The 21,719-nt window shown below is 57.7% G+C and overlaps 1 protein-coding gene across 2 annotated transcripts; it reads left to right on the top strand.

The window, feature by feature from the left end:
- The first annotated feature begins 1,548 nt into the window (after nucleotides 1-1,548).
- DNMT3B (DNA methyltransferase 3 beta) lies at nucleotides 1,549-21,337 on the top strand. Of its 2 annotated transcripts, XM_039563704.1 has the most exons (21): nucleotides 1,549-1,599; nucleotides 2,306-2,382; nucleotides 2,811-3,088; nucleotides 6,638-6,764; nucleotides 7,447-7,547; nucleotides 8,672-8,755; nucleotides 9,240-9,428; nucleotides 10,549-10,707; nucleotides 11,446-11,553; nucleotides 12,297-12,438; nucleotides 12,819-12,947; nucleotides 13,351-13,395; nucleotides 13,725-13,804; nucleotides 14,087-14,199; nucleotides 14,580-14,763; nucleotides 15,005-15,089; nucleotides 15,551-15,789; nucleotides 15,945-16,035; nucleotides 16,248-16,396; nucleotides 17,023-17,108; nucleotides 18,294-21,337. In XM_039563704.1, the coding sequence occupies exons 3-21, from the start codon at nucleotides 2,984-2,986 to the stop codon at nucleotides 18,433-18,435; spliced, it is 2,358 nt and encodes a 785-aa protein (XP_039419638.1). In that variant the 5' UTR covers nucleotides 1,549-1,599; nucleotides 2,306-2,382; nucleotides 2,811-2,983; the 3' UTR covers nucleotides 18,436-21,337. The 2 variants fall into 2 exon arrangements, with proteins under 2 accessions (XP_039419638.1, XP_039419639.1); XM_039563705.1 differs by lacking the exon at nucleotides 8,672-8,755.
- Nucleotides 21,338-21,719: the final 382 nt, after the last annotated feature.

Raw genomic sequence — 21,719 nt, 5'->3', positions numbered from 1 at the left:
TGGCTCACCGTCTGCCAGAGCTGCTTTGTCTGGCACCAGACCTTTCCCACAAGCAGTTTGCACAGCCTTGCTCTCCTGAATTAAATGATAACTGAGGGGCAGAGAGGGAAAGAGGGCGTTTCGGCTGGCGGGAGATTGATGGCAGGTCAGCGAGGCCAACAGCAGCAGGAAGGTTTCCGTAGAAAGGGAGAGGAACCCGTGGATGCTGGAAGGGCTGATTCCACCCTCACAGTGCCCTGGAAACTCTCATGAGCACAGCTCTCAAAAACATTTCCCTTTCCTAAATCTGGAAAAACAAATAGTAAAATCTATTTGCTTGTTTTAATCTACTCGCCTGAGCTGTGAATTGGCTTTAGGTTTATGTGGTGCATGTTTATTTGAATGGTGATGTCCAGTGTCTCCAAGGCCTTATTCAGAGCAGATATCTCAGCTCCTTTTTTTCACTTGCAGAGTATTTTTTACATTTTCTGCCAAATTTTCCATGCTTGTGTTCTGCAGGGATGGAGGTGTGGTTTGGGGGAACCTGCCATACAGGCCTGGGGCTGGTCCTGCAGATTTCACTCACTTCGGCTAACTAAGTTTTCCTCCTGACCTTGAAAGCTCATTTCTATCACACCAGGACAATCATATTCCTTTTCTTACTGTTACACACTTTCCTGCTGAATCTAGAAGTAATAACAAGTGAGCAGGGAAGATTATACCCCACGTGGACTCCGGATGCTTTGTCTGGGGCAGGAGAGGCGCGGGCTGTGTCCCTGGCCCCGGCGCAGCCCTGCAAGTGTCTCGCCTCTGGACGGGAAAGGGAAAGAACAAACAAAAACTGAGTGTAAAACTTGTGAGGCTTTGTCTGCTCACGCTGCGCTGCGCGGGGTTGTGCTGCATGGGGCTGTGTGGGGCATGGTGCTGCTGGAAGTCGGTGGGCAGAGTGGTGGCTCGGTGGGCGAGGGCTCTGGCCGGCCCCGGGGTTCCCCGGGAGTCTCCTCTGCCTCGGGGATTGAGCTGCGTGGGACTCCGAGGGCCGAGCCCCGGAGAAATGATGAACCCTGGGGGATGCTGGGCAGTGGAGGCGACACCGGGACGCCGGCGGGTACCAGGGGGTGGGGAGCCCCGGGAGGGCGTGAGACATCAGAGGAATGTGGAGCCCCCGGAGAGGGATGCTGAGCCCCGCGGAGGTGATGCAGGGCACCGGAGAGGGTATGCGGGGAACCGAGGCCAGGGGGATGTGGGGCGCTAGGTGGTGGTCCCGGGCGATGTGGGGCAGTGGATGGGGCACACTGGGACACCGGGGGGTGCGGAGTCGCGGCGGGGGAGGATGCGGCGCCCCAGGGGATGCGGACCCTGGGGCAATGCGGGACCCCGAGGGCTGCGCGCCCGATGGTCTTGGGGGGCCTGGCGGGTGCGGTGGCGGTGCAGGCCCCGCGCTCCCCTCCCCCGCCATGGGGCGGCGAAGGAGGAGGAGGAGGAGGAGGGGCTGCCCAGCACGGGCAGGGTTAAAGCGCCATGTAACCGGAGCGCGGGGCTGTCGGGGGCCGGTCGGGGCGCGGGCAGCGGCGAGCGGCGGCGCGGCCCCGCTGGACGGCGCGTCCCGCCGCGGCGCAGGTGAGCGCTGGACCGGGAGGACCGGAGGGTCCGAGCCGGAGCCGTGGCACATCCTCGTGGGCGGCTTTGTTGTCCGCGGCGGCGGCGGGGGACAATGAGGCGGGAGGGGAAGGCGGCACGGGGGCGCACCGGAGCGCGGCGACGGGAGCGCCCCGGCCGGTCTGGCGGCCCCGGTGCCCGGTAACCGGGGACTCGTGGCTTCGCCCCGGGGACTCGGGCAGGGGCCAGGGGCTGGCGGGCCCCGCCGCCACTTGTTGCCGGCGCTCGGCTCTGGGGCGTGTTGGGGGAATCGGTGCTCCCGCAGCCTCGGGCATGGTCCCCTAAGTCCCCCTGGTCCCGCCCCACCCCTCCGGTCCCGTTGCAACTTGCGGAGTTTCCCGGGGGCGCGTCCCGGGACTGTCACGGCGGCGCCGGTGCGGGACCCCCCGCGACCCGCGGGGCCGGGCCGGGGCTGAGCCAGCGACTGCGGCGGGAGGGTCCCCTCGCTGATACGGCGAGTGATGGCTGCGGGGCGGGGGGTGGCTCGGGGGGGCCGGGGTCCCCCTGGCCGGCTCCGTCGTCCCGGGCAGCGCCGCCTCCAGGCCGGGGGCACCGTGGGGAGCTGCCGGGGGTACGGGACACGGTGGCGCTGCTGCCCGGGCCGAACACCTTTGTTTTCTGTTCTCGGTCGGGGATCTGACAGCGCATCTTCCCTCTCTGTTGGCAGGAAAAGAGGCTCCCGGCGGCGCCTCGGGCGCGAAGGCTCCCCGGGGCTGGGCCGGAGGGACGGGGTGTCCGGAGCAGGTATCGACCGGAGGGCTCTGCTGGCATCCGCCTCCTGCCGAGCCCGGGGGGTGCCTCCGGGGAGAGGAGATCATCGGAGAAGGAGGAATGAACTCTTCGGAGTGGCCCCAGTGTGGGGCGCAAGTCCCGGGAAGCCGGGAAAGGAGAGCGGTGGGGGGACCCCTGGGCGGGCGGGTGGTCCTGGGGCGAGCGGTGGTCTTGCACCGACCTCCCTCAGAACGGGACAGGGCAAGGAGGGGGTGGCTGGAGCGTGCTGCCCTGAGCAGGACTCTGCTTTTCTGCCTCAGTTTCCAGTTTCCTAATTTTTAATCAACTGACGAGAACTGAGCCCTGGGTATCCCAGTCCCACCTCTGGGGCTGTACGGGGCTGGGCAGGGGGCCATGGGGGCAGCGAGGTGTCATTGTCATCTTTACGTCCTCTTGTGCAGGGGGAAGATGAAACGGTGAAGACTCCGGGCAGAAGACCCGCCACCGCTGAGCGGGACTCACCTGTGCGCCACAGCCCCCAAAGCCTCCAGCCCTGCTCACAGCCCCCAGCTCCTGCCCGCAGGCAGCCCCTGCCCCACGCCGGAGGGGCTCGGCCCGGCGGGCTCCCACCGGGATGAACATGGTAAAGAGCCCGGAGCAGCTGGAGCAGCGGTTGGCGGGGATGGTGGCTGTCCGGGAGACGTCTCCAGCCTGGTCTGCACTGGGAGAGGAGGGGCCGGTTTGTGTTTTGTTTCTTTTCTTTAACCCAGCTTTGCTGAGAGACAGCGGGGAGAGCCCGGGTGGGCGCCGAGGGCTGCGGGGGGAGCGGAGCGGGGCAGGAGGAAACCGAGGGAAATGGAGGGAAGTGCCGGAGCGGGAGAGCGGAGAGGCCAGGCACAGGAAGCGGGCAGGGGGAGCCTGCCCTTCGCCCCCTGCCCTTCCCAACGAGCACATCTGCGAAATCGGCGCCTTTCTTACGGAACTGCCAACCCAGCAACTCCTTTCTTCCCAGGATTAGAGGGAAATGTTCGGTTTGGGGAGACTTAAAGGCCATTAGTGTGCACCACAGCCCAGAGCCAGCCCGGCCATTAGGGTCCTTTATTTCTTTTTGTTATTCAAACAGGGCTTGGGCGATGGCTCCATCCCAGCCGTGGGTAAAGCTTCTCTCCAGCCTTTTGATATGCATGCCCCTGTCTGGAGGCAAAGTCCGAAACCTCCCCACCTCCTGGGGACATGCACCTGATAACAGGGCGGCCTGTTTTCCCCGCAAGGAAAACTGAAACCAGCCTGGGCCAGGCTGGCGGAGCAGCCCCGGGAGCAGGGGCAGGGGTCCAGTCCAGAGCATGGCCAGGCCAGGTGAGCCCTGCCCACCCTGCCCTCTCTGCCAGGTGAGCCCAGCCATCCTGCCCACTCTGCCTGCTCTGCCCGCTCCAGGGTGGCTGGCAAGCGTGGCCAGGCAGGCACCAGAACTCTCTATAAGCAGTTAATACTATGGCATGGTCTTTAACCAGTTTGGCAAATCTTAAAGAAACTGGTATTGCAAAATGAGGGCGGGCTGTGGAGTCAGCGGGTTCATTGTCTCCTCGGTGGGATTTGGCTGCAGGGCATGTCCTGGTCACCAGGCAGTGCCGGGGCTGCTGGTGGTGCTGGGCTGCTGGGGAGCTTTCGGCAATGGAGCTGGAATTGTGCATTATTTTCCTCCTCATGGGTTCTCGTCTGGAGCGCATGACTGTGGAGCACCCGGTGTGTTTGCAGGGCGCTGGGCAATGCAAACACTGCAGGGCTGGTCTCCCGTGAGCCAGCACGTGTGAGGGCAGTGCTCTGTTTCTTATTATTTTCTTAATGCCCTGAGTGCACATGTTGGTGTGTTTCTGCGAGGGGAGGCAAGGACAAAGAACCGAGCCTTCCTCCCGAGCAGGAGGGGGTGAGCTCGCGAGGATGTGGCTCCTGCACGGACCCTGGGTGGTCAGTGGGCAGCAGGATGGGCTCGTGTGGCTTCAGCACTTGGTGCAAACAGCAGGAGAAGGGATGGGAATCGCAGTCCTGCTGCATAGGTGTGGGATTTTGGGAAAGAGAGACTTTTAACGAGCAGTTTAGGCCGTGGTGTGCTGTTCCCTTTCCCATCAGAGGATGGTGACGGGATGTCCTCGGGAGATCCTGGGTGGTGCAGCTGGAGAAGGGCACGGATCAAGCAGGGAGGTGATGTGCCTGTGCTCACGGCAAGGCATGTGGCCTGTGCCTCGGACCCGCAGAGCTATGACCTGCGGGTCCGTGCTCTGCCAGGGAGCAGTTCTTTCCAAAGGGATAACCCTTTTTTCCCCACTTTATAACTGGAATAAAAGCACGTGGCAAAGCTGAGCTTGGGTGCTCAGTCCTGGCTGTGTCCCTGGGGAGACCTGACTGCTGTGTCACCTTACCCCTGCACCTCCCTGGTGCTGGGCTGGCAGGACACCCTAGCCTGGTGTGCTGGACATGAGGCAGTCCTGGGGCTGAGAAAGGAAAAACGATTTTGAGGTGCAAGTTTGAACTTCCTGGACTCAGGTCCCTGGCAAAGGAACGAATGCAGAGGGCCTCTGAGGGTCCCAGTGGAATTTTGTGGGTGCAGATGTTTGGGAAGGCTGGGAAGTGGCTTTGCCTGCTCCTGTCCTCCCTGAATCTTACCTTCCTCATGCTGCTCCATCTCCTTGTGCCCTCTGGGCCAGATCACCATCATGCTGGGAGAGCAGCATGTCTTACACCTCCCTGTTGGAATTCCCAAGGGAGATTCACTGTTTTTGGTGAGTTTTGCTGGTTTTGGTGGCAGCATTACTGTCAGTCATGGCTGCTGCTGCTCTGCAGCATTGTGGGCTGGGGAGGGGGAGCAGGCCAGGAGGAGCTGACCCTGGCCTGGCTGTGCTGCTCTGTGGTGGATTGCTGCATCCCGGAGCAGCCGGGGCTATGTGGGACCATCCGCCTGGGCCGGGGGCAGGCAGCGAGTCTGGGCAGCTCCCAGGAATTGTTTGCCGGGTCTGGGAGCAGATGTGCTGCAGCAGTGGGATTTCTGCACACACAGCTGTGGGGGGTTATGCAGTGTCTGGTGCCATTCCTCTCCTCCCTTTGTTGAGAGGGGAGGCAGGATGTGCATCAGGGTCTCTGCCTGTGGAGGTGGGTGCTGCACACCTCTTTTCCTTTGTGTTTGAGTGTTACCAGGTTTTTAACTCTGCCCTCTGCATCCAAAACATCAAACTCCAACTGGTCTTTGTTTGCCAGAGGTGCTGACAGATGATTTCAAAGCAGAAATCTCAATTGTTAGGGCAGTGGTTGGAGGCGATGGAGAGCAAGAGTGACACAGAAGGGGCGGTGGGCTGGAGCTGGGGTCTCTCTGGGGCTGAGGGGGGTGTTGCTTTGGCTTCCTAACAGGGCTGTAGGTGGGCAAAGCCCTGCAAGCTCCTCAGCTCTTGAGTTACGTGCTGCTAAAATGACTGTGCTGCCGAAGGGGCAAGTTGCAGCACAGACTCATAGCCCAGCAATGAGGCAGCGTCGTTCATGGTGTCTGGGTGCCTCTGGGAGAGACGGGAGCTTCCAGTTTGGAAAACAGGATCCAGGGAGGGCACCGAAGGGAAGGCAGCAGGCAAGGCAAGCCCCAGCTCTGTGGGGGGGACATGAGGGCAGGGGCTGGGGTGCTGCGGCACAGCCCCCTGCTCTGTCCCTTCACCCTGGGGCGGGGGAGCTGGGGCCAAGAGCGGGGGGCAGGAAGAGTTTTCTCCCTCTGGGACAGTTTAACGCAGCTCCAGGACTTTGCCCCCCCATGGCGGGCTGCCTGCCTGTCCTACTGCTGCAGGAACAGCCCACCCACCTCTGGGCGTGCTGGGCAGCTGGAACACAGGGAGGCTGGTGCCCCAGGCGTGGGCTGTCGCCTGGGGTGAGCTGTCACCTGGTTTCTACAGGGTGGCCGGGAAGTGCAAGTGCCCTCCAGACTGGGTCTGTCAGAGTGAGCTGGGGCTTGGCAGCTCCGAGCCAGGAGCCTTCCACAGCATACAGATGTTGGGGAAAAACCTGGTGTTCCCTAAGGATAAGTGCATCTGGGACCTCTGTTAGATGGAGATGGTTGATCTTTAGGGTGACTACATTTGCGTGGAGGTTATGTGCAAGTGCCCTTTATCTCCTGGGACCTTTAGATGAGTCTCCAGTCAGACCTCTCTGCTAAGGGCATGAAGTTGAGGCTGGCTCGAGGAGCTCACTCTGTCTGCTTTGCCCTCCCTGGGGCTTCTTGCACAGCTGAATTTCCTTTCCATTCTGGCTTCTACAGGCGACCATGAAAAAGGACAAGAGCCACGGGCAGGATGAAGCAGACTGTAGGGCAAAGCTGATCCTCATCAACGGGGACAATGCACCTGGCGTTGTACTGGAGGCGAATGGGAAGCCCAGCACTCCAGGTGAGGGTCACCACGCTGTGCCCAGAGTGCTCCCAGGATGTGCAAGGATGCACAGGGTTGGGGGTCTTACAGCCTCTGTCCCAGGGCCTTGCTGGGGAATGAAGCCCTGTGGCTGTGGCCAGAGTCCTTCCATGACCCCACTGGATTTCTGTGATCCAGTAGCTCATTCAGGCCATGGTATGGTTGTGGAAATGGGTGCCACACTGAGATGCTGGCTCTGCCCCTCAATAGTTTAACCCCCATGGAGTGAGGAAAGCCAGGGGAGACCCACCAGCCTGAGGGGTGCCACTGACCTGAGGGACTGTGTCACTGCTCCTGGGATTCTCCAGTCAGGGTTCCCAAATCCTACCTCTTGGGTTCACAAGGTCCTGCTTTAAATAACCTGGTGACAAGCCCTGAATAGCTGGCAGGTGGCCTCTTTGTGCCTCTGAGCTTTCAGGAACAAAGGAATTGATAAGAAAGTCCCCATGCCTGCCAGTTTTAGGGACAGGTGGGTGATCTGGGGCTGTAGTGCCAGTGGTGCCACAATGGGGTGAAGAGACACCACTTGTCTCTTCTCCCAGCCATGTTTCCCCGAGATGAGGTTTTGGTATCTCCAAATTGTGCTGCTGAGAGCAGTGGGAGGCTGGGGCAAGCAGGGACACAGCAGAGCCTGAGGCTGCTCTGTCTTGTCCCTGCACAGATCCCAGGGGCCTGGAGCTGCTTCCCCTGAAGAAGGACAGCAATGGAGACCTCTCCAAGGAGGAGCTGGCCTGGCCGCTCAGTCTGACGCCGGCGCAGAAGGTAAGTGAACACTGAGGGTGCTTTTTGGGGGCTGTCTGTGAGGGACATCCAGTGCCAGGATCCTCATTTCTTTCCCTCTGGGCTTCTCTTGCGCTCAGTGCCAGAGGAACAGTCCAGTGATGGATGCAATACTCACCAGTGTAATAATTTTAATTTTTAAATTCCTGCTTCTGATGATACCACAGCAGCAGGAGGGGGTGGTGTGGGATGCAGCAATGCCCATTACATGTTGCAGCAGCCTAATAATTATTATGCTGATATTTTCTTTAGAAGTCTTAGCTGTATTGATGGACTGAAGCATCTCCTGCCTCCCACTCGTGGGGTGGGCTGCTTTTAGCTGCTCTGGGGCTGGACCCCAGTTTCACCCACCCTCTTTTGTTGACTAGGTTGACAAACCTCCAGGGTCTGGAGGCATTTTTGCCTTCTGGCTTTACTGTTTTGAGTTAGAAATAAAACCCAAGGTTGGAGATCTGCCTGAGATGAGGCAGCTTCCAAAAGAAAGAGCCATAAATCCAGTGGGTGAAAATTCATCTTTCCCACTATGTTTAGTCTGGGGGCTTTTAACTGCAAAATCTCATTTAATTTTGAACTTCTGTTATGCTGGGTGCAGGAAACAAGTCTGGGCTGGGCTGTAACTGTGACCACCAGGGAAAAGCTGCCCTGGGTGCTGCTGCAGGGCCAGCTGTGGGAAAGAGCACCCATGGGAGTGTGAGAGCATCCAGGGTGTGTAAGTGGGTCCGTACCTGGGACAGGTGCTCTGCCAGGGTCTGTGGTTCTCCTGGCGTCCCAGTCCTCCCAGCTATGGATCCTGCTCTCTCTGTCATGCTGGGTGCAGTGGGCTGCAGCAATGGAGCTCCTGAGACTTGCAGAGATGCTGTGGAGCAGAAAGTTGCTCAAAGGGGCTCAGCACAAGGTGCCTCCAGCATCCGTCTGCCTCCTCTTACCTTCCCCAGGGCACTGCCCGGGGTGCTCAGCCCCATGAGGCACAGCCTGTCCATGTCCCCACGTGAGGAGGGCACCCATGCCATGGCACCCCTCCGTTCTGGTAGCAGGTGCAACCCTGGGGCAGTGTTGGGTGGGAGAGCAGCCTCAGGCAGAAGCCCACCCTCTGCCTCATGTTCCAGGCAGGGCGGACCCGGCACGAGATGAGGATCAAGGAACCACCACGCAGTGTGGAGACTCTCAGGGACCTGCCAACTCCCGTGCGGGTGAGGGTCTGGCAGGGCCAGGGCTTCCTGGGGGCTTCCCTGGGGCTGCAGAGACCTGCACTGCTGCTGTGCCCTGGTCAAGTGTCTTCAGAGATGGCGCAGCCTCCCTGTGCCTCAGTTTCCCCTGTGAAGGGGGTGTGTTTATGTGCTGTTTCTTGCCCCTGCTATGAACTGGGTGCGTTGAGCACCCTGGGGTGGATTTGGGACAGGAAAATGGGATGGGGCAGTGGTGCACCATTTGCTCTGGGTCTGGCAAGTAAAAGCAGAGCAGTTCTGCAGATGCCCCTTTTAAGGGCTCTCCTCTCTATTCATGGCTGCAGTGGTGCCCTCACTCCCTGGCTCCCCCTCTCCGATCCCGACTGCAGGGCTGGGGGATGGCACAGGGCTGGGGGTGATGAGGGGATGGGGGATGATGCGGGGCAGGTCTCTGCTCCCCCTGCCCCTCTCCCTGCTGCACTCACACTCCTCTCCCTCCGCCATGCAGAGCTCCAGGCGTCGCTCAGCCATGTCCACACCGGTGACCATCGACCTGACGGAGGAGGACTCCCAGGACTCATCCCGCAGCAGCAGCACACTCTCTGGTAGCAGCTCCCAGGAGGGGCAGAACGGCTCTGCTGAGCTGGGGGCCGAGGAGTCAGAGAGCAGAGACATGGGCACGGCGCTGGAATACCAGGTACAGAGGGGCTGAACTCTGTTCCTGCACCCAGGATGGTGTGGGGCGAGGATGAATCTCTGTGACTTGTCCCAAAACAACCTCAGTGCTATTTCTCCTGCCCACCCTTCCCTGAATGCTTTGGGGTGTGATGGTGCCAGGCTGTGTTCATTCATCAGGCTTGAATGCTTTGGGACCAGCACCGCCAAGCTGCCACTGGTGCCACACATGAGCCCCTGAGACACGCATGCGTGTGGCGTGTGCCGTGCCCTGCTGAGACAGGCAGTTGCATGTGCAGAAAACATTTCTGTCGGGGATGCTGGAGAGAACTGAAGCTGCTGGGGCTGCAGAGCGGGATTCGGCGCCTGCGGGCCGCAGGGCAGGGCCCCAGACTTGCAGGAATTGGGCAATTGCATCTTGCTGCATAATTAAGTACCTAATTGCAGAACAAAGCTGGGAAGGAGGGCTCTGCAGGCAGAGAGGTGACTTTGCTCTAGTGTGAGGTGCCTTGCTCTGCACAGCACCCAGCATGGCCTGTGACGGGTCACACCAAAATTCTTGGCTCTTCTTTTTTCTTCTGTTTTCGTTCCACCCCATTTCCTGCTCTACCCAGTGGGAACAAGAGGAGGGTGGGTGGGTATCCTCTCCCTGGGGTGCAGCCACACAGGCTGAGGTGTGAGCCCTGTGAAGGGCCTGCCCTGTTCCAAGGAGGAGCCTCGTCTGCTCAGGGCACCCAGCGAACAACCTTGGTGCGAGGCTTCCCGCTGTTTGCAGAGACCCTGGGAGGGCAGGCAGGAGTGGACACGCACGGGGCCCCGTGCCAGGAGGGCTGTGCAGGACAGAGCATGCACCACGCTGTGTGCCAGGCACGGGCTCAGCGTGGGGCTGGCACACACAAGCCTCCCCACCAAGCTTCAGCATGGATCAGGGCTGGGATCCAGTGTTGCCGTAGGGGGGTTGGCCCTGTGTTTGAGGGAGGGCATGCAGCTTTTGTAGATCACTGCACAAAGGTCCACACGTGTGACACACGTGGAGACACACCAGGGCTATCCCCTGTGCTCCAGAGCTTTCCTTCACCACTGCCCAGACAAAATGGGGAGTCGTTTGTACTTTTGGCTGATCTGCTGTCTTTCGTTTTCAGGATGGGAAGGAATTTGGAATTGGGGAGCTCGTCTGGGGAAAGATCAAAGGTTTTTCCTGGTGGCCTGCAATTGTCGTCTCCCACAGAGCCACGGCCAAGCGCCAGGCGGTCTCGGGCATGCGGTGGGTGCAGTGGTTTGGAGACGGGAAGTTCTCCGAGGTAAGGCTGCTGCCCAGCCCAAAACACCCTCCCTTGCACGTTTCTGCCCCACTCCTGAGGCTGGCTGGGGGGTGTGTATGTGCTCCTGCAGCCTCTCAGGCCTTCCCTCCCAGTGCTCAGCATAGCCAGGCCCTGGCAGGTTCTCATGGCTCTGGTGTCTGTAACTAATGACTGGCCTCTGTAGGTTGGTGACAGCATCCAGACATGGGGACATCTGCCTGGCCACTTCACAGGGTTTTGTCCACACTCCAGGGCTTCCCCTGTCACCCCCTGCCTGGGGAGGGATGTCCCCTCAGAGCCCCATCACCCTCACAGAATCAGAGTATCCTGAGCTGGAAGGGACCCACAAGGATCATCGAGTCACACTCCTTCCCTGCACAGGACAACCCTAAAATCCCACCATATGCCCAGGAGTGTCACCCAAACACTCCTTGAGCTCTGGCAGGCTGGTGCCATGACCACTGCCCCGGGGAGCCTGTTCTAGTGCCCAACCATGAACCTTTTCCTAATACCCAACCAGGATATCCAACCCCTCCCATGCTGCAGGCAGGAGGGAGGAAGTGCCGTGTTGGTGTCACGCCAGCAGTGCCGGCAGAGGGTGCAACCCACCCGTCCATGTCACACTGCTGCTCTTGGCAAAGCTGCCACTGGGCCTCCTCACATGGCCACAGTGCTGGGGGGATATGGCTGAGCAGGGCTTTGCCGTCCCACTGGTGAGATCTTGGTGCTCTCTCCCAGGTTTCTGCAGACAAACTGGTGGGACTGATGGCCTTTAGGCAGCATTTCAATTCCTCCACGTTCAACAAGCTGGTGTCCTACCGCCGTGCCATTTACCACGCCCTGGAGGTAACCACCAGGGTGGGTGGGTGGGTGAGGTGCCAGCTGAACCAGCTGGGCTGGAGGGGCCAGTGGGATGGGATACGGGAAAACCCTTCTTTCTCTGCTGTGATTATTTCCAAGTGCAGCCGTGAGGCCAAACTCTGCTTATCCTGAAGCTTTAGGGGTAGCTGCTGCTGCTCCAGGGTCTCACTGCTCCAGAACCCCAAGCCCTGCGAGGGCTTGGATGTGGCAGCATCATGGCAGCAGGGCAGTGCCAGGCTAGCCAGAGGTGTCCTGGGTCACTGCCAGGTGCTCTTTAAAGTCAGGGATGGTGCTGAGCACTTGTGAATCCAATGCCCATCCAAGGGCATATTGGCATATGGAACATGTCAGCATATGGGACATGTCAGCATATGGGGCTACAGACCCACAGGCACCTCTGCTGCCTTTTCTGCCTGCCACTTGCCAGGGAGCAGAATCTGGGCAAGAGCTGGGGCTGGGCTGTCCCTGCTTCTGGCTCCATTAGGGCAGGCTGGTGGAGGACAGATGGACTCGTTGCAGGGATGGAGGCACTGGAGTGCAGCCAAGGGCACACCCAGAGCGGGAATCTGTCAGCTGCCACTGTCCTGGGGCCACCAAGCCCCGCACACCTGTGTGTGTGTGTGTCTTTGTGTGTTGGATGGGGAGGGGGCCTGGGCCTGTGGCCCTGGCAGGCTGTGGCTGCTCCTCTGACAGAGACCACCCTGTCCCCTGCTGTCCATCCTCATCAGGTTGCCCGGAGCCGGTCGGGGAAGACGTTTACAACTGGCCCCAGGGAGTCACTGGAGGAGCAGCTGAAGCCCATGATCGACTGGGCAATCACTGGTTTCAAACCCCTGGGGCTCAAGGGACTGCGGCCACCCAAAGGCTCAGGTGAGGTGGTGGCATCAGCTGGGTGGGGGCTGGTGGGGGGCTGGCGGGGGGCTGGCATGGGCAGTGGCCACTGGGGGCTGGCCCCAGTTGAGCCCGCTCACTCTGTGCAGTGGCCATGCCAGTCCAGTCCCAAGGTGGTCCTGGGGCTTCTCACTGGGACCCCCACAGCGGCGTTGCAAAAAGCTGGAGCAAAACACCCTTCAAGCCCTTAACCCATGGAAATCAGACCTGGCTGAGCCTCGTGCCATGTGTGGGGACACGGGTGGCCAGGAAGGGTCCTGCTGTGGCTGGGGTGAGACCTGGCAGGGCTTGGCAGGAGGTGCCCTGGGGTAGATTTGAGGCTGGAGGCTTGTCCTTAGGGAGCTGCCTTTTCCTTGCAGAGAATGGGGTGCTGAGGAATGGGACAGAGGAGGTGGTGCCCCTTGAACAATATCCCCCCACCAAGAGGCTGAAGACCTACCCCTGCAACAACAGCAAGGAGCAGCGTGTGGAAGAGGACCGGACCCGAGGTAACCAACAGAGAGAGCTGGGGAGGGGCTTGGCCTGGGTCATGCAGCCTGAGAGCACTGGGAAACCATTCTGGGAAAGGTTTGGCTCTTTCCAGGGACTATGAGCCTGGTTTCTGAAGGCAAAAACTCTTGTGGTTTAGTGCCTTACAAGACACCAGCAAACTCAACTGCAAGACATGGGCTGGGCCCCACTAGCAGCTCAGCTTGGAGCATGAACATGTGCTGCTATGCTGAGCTCTAGTATCTCCATCAGTGAAAGGATGTGGGTTTTGCACCAAAATCTCTCAGCAAAGCTGTAGCAGTTCTAGTGCAAGAAATAAGGCAGCTGTAAGAAGAGTGCAGTTTGTTACAAAAGGAATGATAAGTATTTTTCTTTTTTTTTTTTCTTTTCAATTTTATAAAGAGCAAATGGTTTCTGAAGTTACGAACAACAGCGGGAAGCTGGAAGGTAATCACTGGCCCTGTCTCTCCTGGGAAGAGATGTGAGGTGCTGGGGGTGCTCAGCAAGGGTCGTGGGTCCCTTTTCAACTGTACCACGTAGCAGGGGGAAGTGCTGTGAGTGCAGGGTGCTGAGGGGGACAGGGTGCTCTGCGGATCTTCCATGGGGAGCCATAGCCACATCCAGATGCGGTTCCAAGAGCAGGCCCCACTTGGATGCAGTTCTGAGGGCAGGCTTTATCCAGACACAGTTCCAAGGGGAGGTTCCAGCCTCTGCAGCCTGTGGTGGGGTGTAAGGGGTCCCTGCCCTGGGTGAGCGCAGCTCTCTCTGTCCCACAGACAGCTGTTTGTCCTGCGGGAGGAGGAACCCAGCCACCTTCCACCCACTGTTCAAGGGGGGCCTCTGCCAGATGTGCAGGGTAAGTGCTGCTGTGCTGGGGCTGAGCAGGAGCCTGGGGCCAGAGGATGGGGCTGGGGTGCAGCCAGTGCTGCTGGGACAGGGGGTGGCTGTGCCATGGCCATGCTGTGTCCCCCATGGGGCTGTCCCTCAGCATGTCATCACCACCTTGAAACACTAAGGATATGCATCTCCAAGATCTTGGCATCTACTGGGAATGGAGCAAAGCTGTGTTCTCTCTTCACCCTCTGTGCATGGCTCCTGATCCCCTGTCCTTGTTTTCTCCTGAATGTCCTTTTGCTAGGATAGATTCCTGGAGTACTTCTACATGTATGACGAAGATGGGTACCAGTCCTACTGCACCGTCTGCTGTGCAGGCAAGGAGCTGCTGCTTTGCAGCAACACCAGCTGCTGCAGGTGAGCCCCATGTCTCTGCTTCTGGGGCTGAGGGCCTGGCATCACTCCCAGGGAGCTGCAGGAAGCAGGGTCCTCCATAAGCCTGGGCAGGGGCTGTGCTTCTCCCCAGCTGGCTGCCATGCAGCACATCCCAACACAGCCTACCTGTCCTTACCGAGCCAGGTATCACCTGAATAAGCCCTGTGGAGGTTGGCAGGGGATTCACCCATGCCTTGGTCTCCAGCTTGTGTAAGCAGCCCTAAAAACCAGGGTACTGCCTGGAAAAATATCCTGTAAAATGGTGGGGGTTCTGGTGCATGGCAGGGGAAACTCCAGGAGAAGCTGGGGTGACCCAGAGGGGTTGCTGGAGTGATGAGCATGAGCTGTTGTGGTTTGGGCAGGTGCTTCTGTGTGGAGTGTCTGGAGGTGCTGGTGGGGCGAGGGACATCGGCCAAAGTTAAAGAGCAGGAGCCCTGGAACTGCTACATGTGCCAGCCCCAGCAGAGCCACGGCGTGCTGCAGCGCCGGCAGGACTGGAACGCCCGCCTGCAGGACTTCTTTACCAGTGACAAGGGACAGGAATATGTAAGGGCTGTGGGCAGGGAGCCTGATATGCTGGGATGTGGGGGAGAGGGTCACCAAGGGCAGGGCGGATGACCTGGAATTCCTCTTCCCTCTGCCTTGGTCTTGTTCATCCACCCTTTCCAAGGGTGCCAGGCTCTTGGTGCCGCAGATGCTCTCCTGAAGGTGGAGGTGCTGCATTCAGAGCCTTATGGGGCAATGCAGCACTGCCAGGGCTGGGGCTTCATGGCTCTCTCCATTGCAGGCTGCACCCAAAATCTACCCAACAGTTCCTCCAGCGAAGAGGAGACCAATTCGCGTGCTCTCGTTGTTCGATGGGGTGGCAACAGGTGAGGCAGTAGGGAAGCACTGCTGGGCAGCTCCTAGCACTGGGCATTGGGGACGAATCATTCCATGGCCACAAGCCTGTCTCTAAAAGCTTGGTGGGGAGGAGGGGGTGAAAGCAGGGAGATCCCCATCAGAAGGGGGATGAGGGCAGGGTCTCCCTTTCCTGCTGGACAGGGTGGTGGAGGAGGGAAGGATGGAGTGAAGGGTGGAGGGGAGAGCATGGGAGTTTTTGCTGACAGAGGTGTTCCTGCTGTGCCAAGTGTGATCTCGGGTGGCTGGTTCCCCTGAGAAGCCAGAGCTGTGGGGACACCAGTAACCTATACTCTGAAGTGCCTGAGGGCAACTGGTTTGGCTCAGTTCACTCAGCTCTGGCATTCTGCTTTCTGGGAGCAAACCTGCCTGGAGGAATGGGTCAAATAAAAGTTTACTCACCTTGAAGTGCTGTTTGACTACACCCACATAGGACATCCAGGAGCAGCCACATCGAGCGGTGCTGACGAAGGAGACTTGGAGGCTAAAGAGAGCAGTGCGACCTCAGACCTCTGTCCATTGGCAGGGTACACGGTGCTGAAGGACTTGGGCATCCAAGTGGAGAAGTACATTGCCTCAGAGATCTGTGAGAACCCCATGGCCGCAGGCACCGTGCGGCCTGAGGGCAACATCACCTACGTGCACGATGTCAGGAACATAACCAAGAGAAATGTGAGCTCTGCTTCTGTGAGAGCCTGAAGGACATGGCACCATGGGGGCATGGGTCTCATCCCACCAGCTCTGGGACAAGCTTGTCCCCTGCCCCACTGGGGAGGAGAGACCTGCTTCTGTGGCATCTCCTAATGGTCTGGATTTTCTCTTTGTAGATTGAGGAGTGGGGTCCTTTTGACCTAGTGATCGGTGGCAGCCCCTGTGACGATGTCTCCCTTGTCAATCCAGCCAGGAAGGCGCTGTTTGGTAAGGCTGCTTTGCCTCTGCCAGGCTGCATACCTTGGGATGTTCCTGGGTCGTGGGGCCACCTTAGAGCCCCGAGAAGTGGTTCAGCCCCAGGCTGTATTGGTGATGGGCTGTATCCATACCCATCTTGGTGGGGAGGGCAGCCAGGACCCCCAGCCCCACACCCCGTGCCCCAGCTGGTCCCAACCTGCTGCTTGGCTTTTTCCTTGCAGAAGGAACCGGGAGGCTGTTCTTTGAGTTCTACCACCTGCTCAACTACGCTCGTCCCAAGGCGGGCGAGGAGCGGCCCTTCTTCTGGATGTTTGAGAATGTGGTGGCCATGAGGATCAATGACAAGAGGGACATTTCGCGGTTTCTAGAGGTAGGGATTGCTGACAGCTGTGGGAAAGGCGTTAGAGCAGGTGACACTTGCTGGGCTGTGCAGGGTGTGCTGAGTGTGAGGGTCTGGCTATGGTTTCCTGATGCTGGAAAACCCCCTGCCTGGTGCACATGCCAAGGAATCAAGTTTAGTCTTGGCTCTGGATCCTTCCCTCTGGCTTTCATCAGGTCAAACCCAAGCACTAGTCCTCTGGGGGAGGGGTTTTGCTGCCTTGCAGAAAGCATCTGTTCCCAGCAATGCCTGTTATTTCTAGGGAGAGGGGGTCAGGGACTGGGAAGGGGTTTTAACTCTGTGGTAGCCAGGATGGGTTGTGAGTCAGCAGGGACCATTGGTGTAAAATCACCATTGAAGGCTGACAGTCCTGATCCTGGTCCAGGGGAACCAGCGCTGAGCACCCCATGAGGGTTAATAGCTGCTGGTCATGGCCATGACCTGGGAGCTCATGTAGCAGTGCCCTGGTATGAAACAGGGTTTGTGGAGGCTACATTTTTTTGAGGACTTTCTGAAGACTTTAGGTCCCTGCAGGGCAGTGTGAAGGACTGACCATGCAGGAGAGAACCAAGCCAACATTTCCCCTAACTTTTATTTCCCCTCTTTTTGGCCCCCAGTGTAACCCAGTTATGATTGATGCGATCAAGATATCAGCTGCCCACCGAGCTCGTTACTTCTGGGGCAACCTCCCTGGGATGGACAGGTAATCAATCAGTCTGCTGTCCTCGGATCTCTCACGGTAGTTTTGGTTTGTTTTGTAGTGCTTGTTCATGTTTTTTTTTGTCTCCCTGGCTCTAAGCCCAGCTCCTGGGAGTGAGAAGCCGCAGCTCCCGCAAGGGGCAGCTTCCCTGCAGTGATGTGCACATGATAATTAATGCACTTACTAATGAGCAATGATGAGACTGCGGGGGAGAAGTGTAGCAGCATCCCCTGCCCTGGCCCTGAAGTTTTTGGAGGGAGGAGTGATGGGGCTTGCTCAGGATGCTGTGTGGTGGCTCTGGCTGGGGGTGCACATGTGGACTGGCTTTGGGGTAAGGCCCAGGCTGATGTGGGGGTGCCATATGGCAGTGCTGTGCCCTGGTCAGTGCCATGGTTGTGGGTTTCTGGAGGGGAACTGAGGGGACACTGTGGCTGTGCTGGTGTGGGGGAGCTCGCAGTACAGCCAGCAGCTGCTGTTGCAAAGCATGAGTGCACCCTGCTTCAAACTTCACACCCCGTAGCACCCTGAATTCATGGCAAAACACAACATAAGGACTGGGAGTAGATAAATCCAATTACAAGAAGTCCTGCACACCAAGTACGTGTGACAAAACCTGAAGTTTTTGCACCTTCTGGCCAGTAAACACAAGACTGGGGTTAAATAGTTTTGCTTGCTTATATTTAAATTGCCAGTATTTGTTGGAGTTAACACTGAGCTAAAGGCATTTGAAAGTAAAATAACAATTTCAAGCCTTTGTCATGTGAAACGGGCTCTTGGACTTTCATCTGATTGTAAGGGAAGCGCCCAGCCCATGACTCAGAGCTACCCAGAGCTACTCAGTCCTATCTCCATGGAGCAGCCCTGGGCGATGCTTGCAGAGGTGCTGCTGAGCAGAGGCAGGTGGGATGCCCAGGCACAGGGCTCCTTCAGGAGCCTTGCCAGGAAATCCCACTGGGTGGGGGACACTGGGGATGGCGGGCAGGCACAGCCTGGCCCCATCCAGAACAGTGACACTGCTCAGGTTGTGTGGGGCTCCAATCGTGCTGGAGAGCTGAATCCCCTTCCATCTGGGAGTAGGAGACTCCCTATGCTCATTGTCTTTGAGTGGCCTGGGAGCGGTGCTGCCCAGGGAAAGGGGTTCCTGCTCCTGCTCTGCCTCACCCATCCTCTCCTGCCTCTGCTCTGCAGGATCTTTGGCTTCCCTCTCCCCTACACGGATGTGTCCAACATGAGCCGCGGGGCTCGCCAGAAGCTGCTGGGGGGATCGTGGAGCGTCCCTGTCATCCGGCACCTCTTCTCCCCACTCAAGGATTACTTTGCCTGTGAATAGCAAACGGAGCATCCCTCGTCTCTCTGGTAAAGATGCACAGCACCGCTGCTGTGGCGGGAGAGGGACGGGCACGGCCACTGGACTGCCACGGCCCCCTCCCTCCCCGGCCACGTGCCGCGGGACGGCAGCCTGGAATGTCTGTAACCAAAGAACCTGGCAGGGTAACTTCTTTAAAGGGACTAACAGTGATACGTAGGAAATGATGGACAAAGCTTTAATTACAAAACACACGAAGCTCTATGCATCACTGATGAGGCGGGGAGTCTCCTCCAGAGCATTAACTGTTCTGGTTTAGCCTGGAGCTGGGAAGTCACCACTTGCTGAGCAGCCAGTGTGTGGGCAGCTGGAGAGCTGCAGGCAAACCTGAACTACAATGAATTAATGCTTTTCCTAAACAAACAAAATCTCTTGAAGTAACTGCCAAAAACCCCCAAACCGTAGCAGCAGGTGTAAGGGACCCTGCTCAGGTTACACACTGAACACAGGATCATACAGAAACCAAATCTTTTTTGTTTTTTTGGTGGTTTTTTTTTTTTTTGGATAAAATTTAATTTTGTTGTTTTAATGTCTACTGCTGCTTTAAGGCATTACATAAGAATGTGGAGATTCCTAGACCTGAATGTAGCTGAAACTGAACTGTGAGGTGATAGAATTACTTTTCTAGCTAGAACTAAAGAAATATTGTTTTATATGTTTGGTTGTAGTTTACAAATATTCACTACTTTTTAAAGCATCTAAAACCTTTCCTTACATTTTAAAATCCTGCTGAATGGTTTGAAAGCTTACACAGCAACTGGAGCAGGGAGGATTTGGGCTCCAGGGTCTGTAAAGGAAAATGTTCTTGGAGCATCCATTTCCCAAACGAATGTGGTATGGTCAGCAGGAAGGACAGTGTAGTGGTCAATGGCACCCTCAAATCTCAGCCCCCCAAATGTCATGTAGGATGTCCTGAACCCGAGCAGTGGTGGCAGGGCGTTTCTTCCAGGGAAAATCCCACCGGACCCTTGCGGGGTGCAGGAACCAGGAGTGCAGCACTGCTCTTTCCTGTGCCCATCTCATGCTGTGTGCAGGGGGAATGGGACAGTGAGGCAGGAAAGCACTGTCACTGCTGGGGGGTCTTGGGGGTCTGCAGGCAGGGGCTGTACCTCTCCTCTCCTGTGTTCCCATCTCCCTGTGCATCCCTGTGCACAGAGGTGGGATGCTGCTGGTGCTTGTGTGCTCAGCCCCAGCCTGGCAGCTCCCTGGGGTCTCCTGGGGCTGTAATCCCAAACTGGGAGCTCCTTGGCCACCACTGTGCTCACTTTTGATTGCCTTCTTCTACTCCCCAGCTTTGCCAGAGTGATTATCATGCTGTCCATGAAGTCCAGGGCATGTTGAGCCTGTGGCCACTGGGAAGGTGCAGGTGCCTGTGTCCATTTCCACCAGGTTTTCCGTAGCCACTGGGCTACTGTTCCAGCAGGCGTCTCTGGGGATTCTGAATTCCAATGCACATTTCAATGCACTGAAACGACTCCCCCCTTGGTTCCTCTGTCCTCCCCTACCTCTGCTGTTCACCTGTCACCTGGCTCTGGAAGAGCCCTTGGGCGCCTTCTCAAAATTATTTGGGTTCAAACCATGGGCCAACCCTCCACCCCGTCGATGCCAGGCTGCCTTGCTGTCTTGCGAGGTGCTGGACAGCATCACTGGGAAGAGCTTCTCTCCCAGCTCCTTCTACCTCTCTGGCACCCCTGTCCTGGTGGTGGAGGACAGCAGCTCCCATTTTCCACCCTTGTGTGCAGTTTTCCTCTCCAGCTCTGAGGACCATCTTCTCTTGATATCCAGTCCAAGGCTGTGCTTGGAAATGGACTGCAAGGGAAGCCCAGGTAGTTTAAAGGCTTTTTTTCCTGTTTTAACCTGGACATTACTCTTTAGAGAGAAGTCCTTGGGGTTCATTCTCTGTGACTTGTTCAAGCCATGCGCCTTAGTTAAGAAAACTCTGGAGAAAGCCAGTCAGGCTGGTCCATGTCACTGCTGGCACCTCCAATGCTTGACAAGTGCTTGGGGACATGTGGCACCCTCTTGTCACCAGCCCCTGGACTGGGAAGATGGCAGAGTGGGTTCTGTGCGTGCTGGAGGTGTTTAGGAAGCCTTGGCATCACCAGTGCTGCACCAGCTGCTTTTGGACCCCTCACCAATCTGTGATCTTTATCTCCAGCTGGATCCCAGCCACAACACTAATTCCTCATCCCAGGTCCTTGCAGTCCCTGTTTGGAGCCCAGCATGGGGCCTGAGGGTGAACAACCATCCGGTGCAGGGGCTCAGGGTGACAGCCATCCTCCAGTCTGATGGGTTTGATTTTTCCAAACTGGGTGAACACGTGCCCTCCACTCCACCCACGGCATCCCTGATCTTATACTCCAGATCTCACATCCTTTCCTATCTAATCAAAAGGAAAACAAATAGATGAGGGAAAAAAAAGGACTTGGGGAAAGTAAACAAAGATAAAAGAGGAATGAGAATTGTCTTGGCATTAAGCTCACTTGATGAGAATTGTAGTAGACAAGCCTTCCTTGAAATGTTTTTCCCTGTAAGAGCTGCCGTTTATTATGAGTTTATAACATGTTGTTAAGGGAGGGGGATCTCAGAAATTCCTTTGTAATACTTTTAAAAGGTTTCTAACTCTCCCTGGTGCTATTTTTTAGGTTAAGGATTTTTAATGTTGAACATGTTGCGGGTTTTTATATCATCTTTTAAAAATGAGAGAAATGTATGTTTTTTTAACACATTTCACATTTTTTGTATCTGGAATGTGGGAACTCACAACTCTGCCGTGTCCACATGATTTCACTGGTTTTCCATGTGGGAAAAAATATGTCGACAGTTTACCATTTATCATGACTGATTAAAAATGAGTATTTCTGTATGGCTGGACAGTCTTATTAGGTAAATAAAGGGGGTTCACACTGGGAGGAAGGGCACAGCCAGGGAGCTGAGCTGCCCCTTTCCTGCTGCCGCTGAGATGACACCAGTGCCACCAAAGGGGCCGGTGCTGGTGTGCCAGCAGAGGTGGAGCCGTGCAGGGTCGGGTTGTGCCGGGGGTCTGTTTCCGGCCGTCCCGGGGGCTCAGGGCCGGGCTGTGCCGGGGGTCGGGGCCGGGGCCGGGGCCGGGGCCGGGGCCGGGGCCGGGCTGTCGCGGTGGCCGCGGCCGGAGCGCTCCCGTCGCACGCCCGGGCCCGAGCCCAGCGCGAGCCCCCGGGCACGCGGGACCCCCGGTGTGGGCGGGGCCAGCGGCTCGGCCAATGGCG

Source organism: Corvus cornix, chromosome 20 (assembly GCF_000738735.6).
Source record: "Corvus cornix cornix isolate S_Up_H32 chromosome 20, ASM73873v5, whole genome shotgun sequence".
NCBI lineage: Eukaryota > Metazoa > Chordata > Aves > Passeriformes > Corvidae > Corvus > Corvus cornix.
Note: the sequence above shows the minus strand (reverse complement) of the source record. Positions and strands in the feature narration are given on the sequence as shown.

Excerpts from the sequence above, each read along its gene's own strand:
- DNMT3B (XM_039563704.1), top strand. The coding sequence starts at position 2,984 with ATGAACATGGTAAAGAGCCCGGAGCAGCTGGAGCAGCGGTTGGCGGGG. Across the intron at positions 12,439-12,818 it reads GCGGCCACCCAAAGGCTCAG|AGAATGGGGTGCTGAGGAAT; the intron begins GTGAGGTGGTGG and ends TTTTCCTTGCAG. Across the intron at positions 17,109-18,293 it reads AACCTCCCTGGGATGGACAG|GATCTTTGGCTTCCCTCTCC; the intron begins GTAATCAATCAG and ends TCTGCTCTGCAG.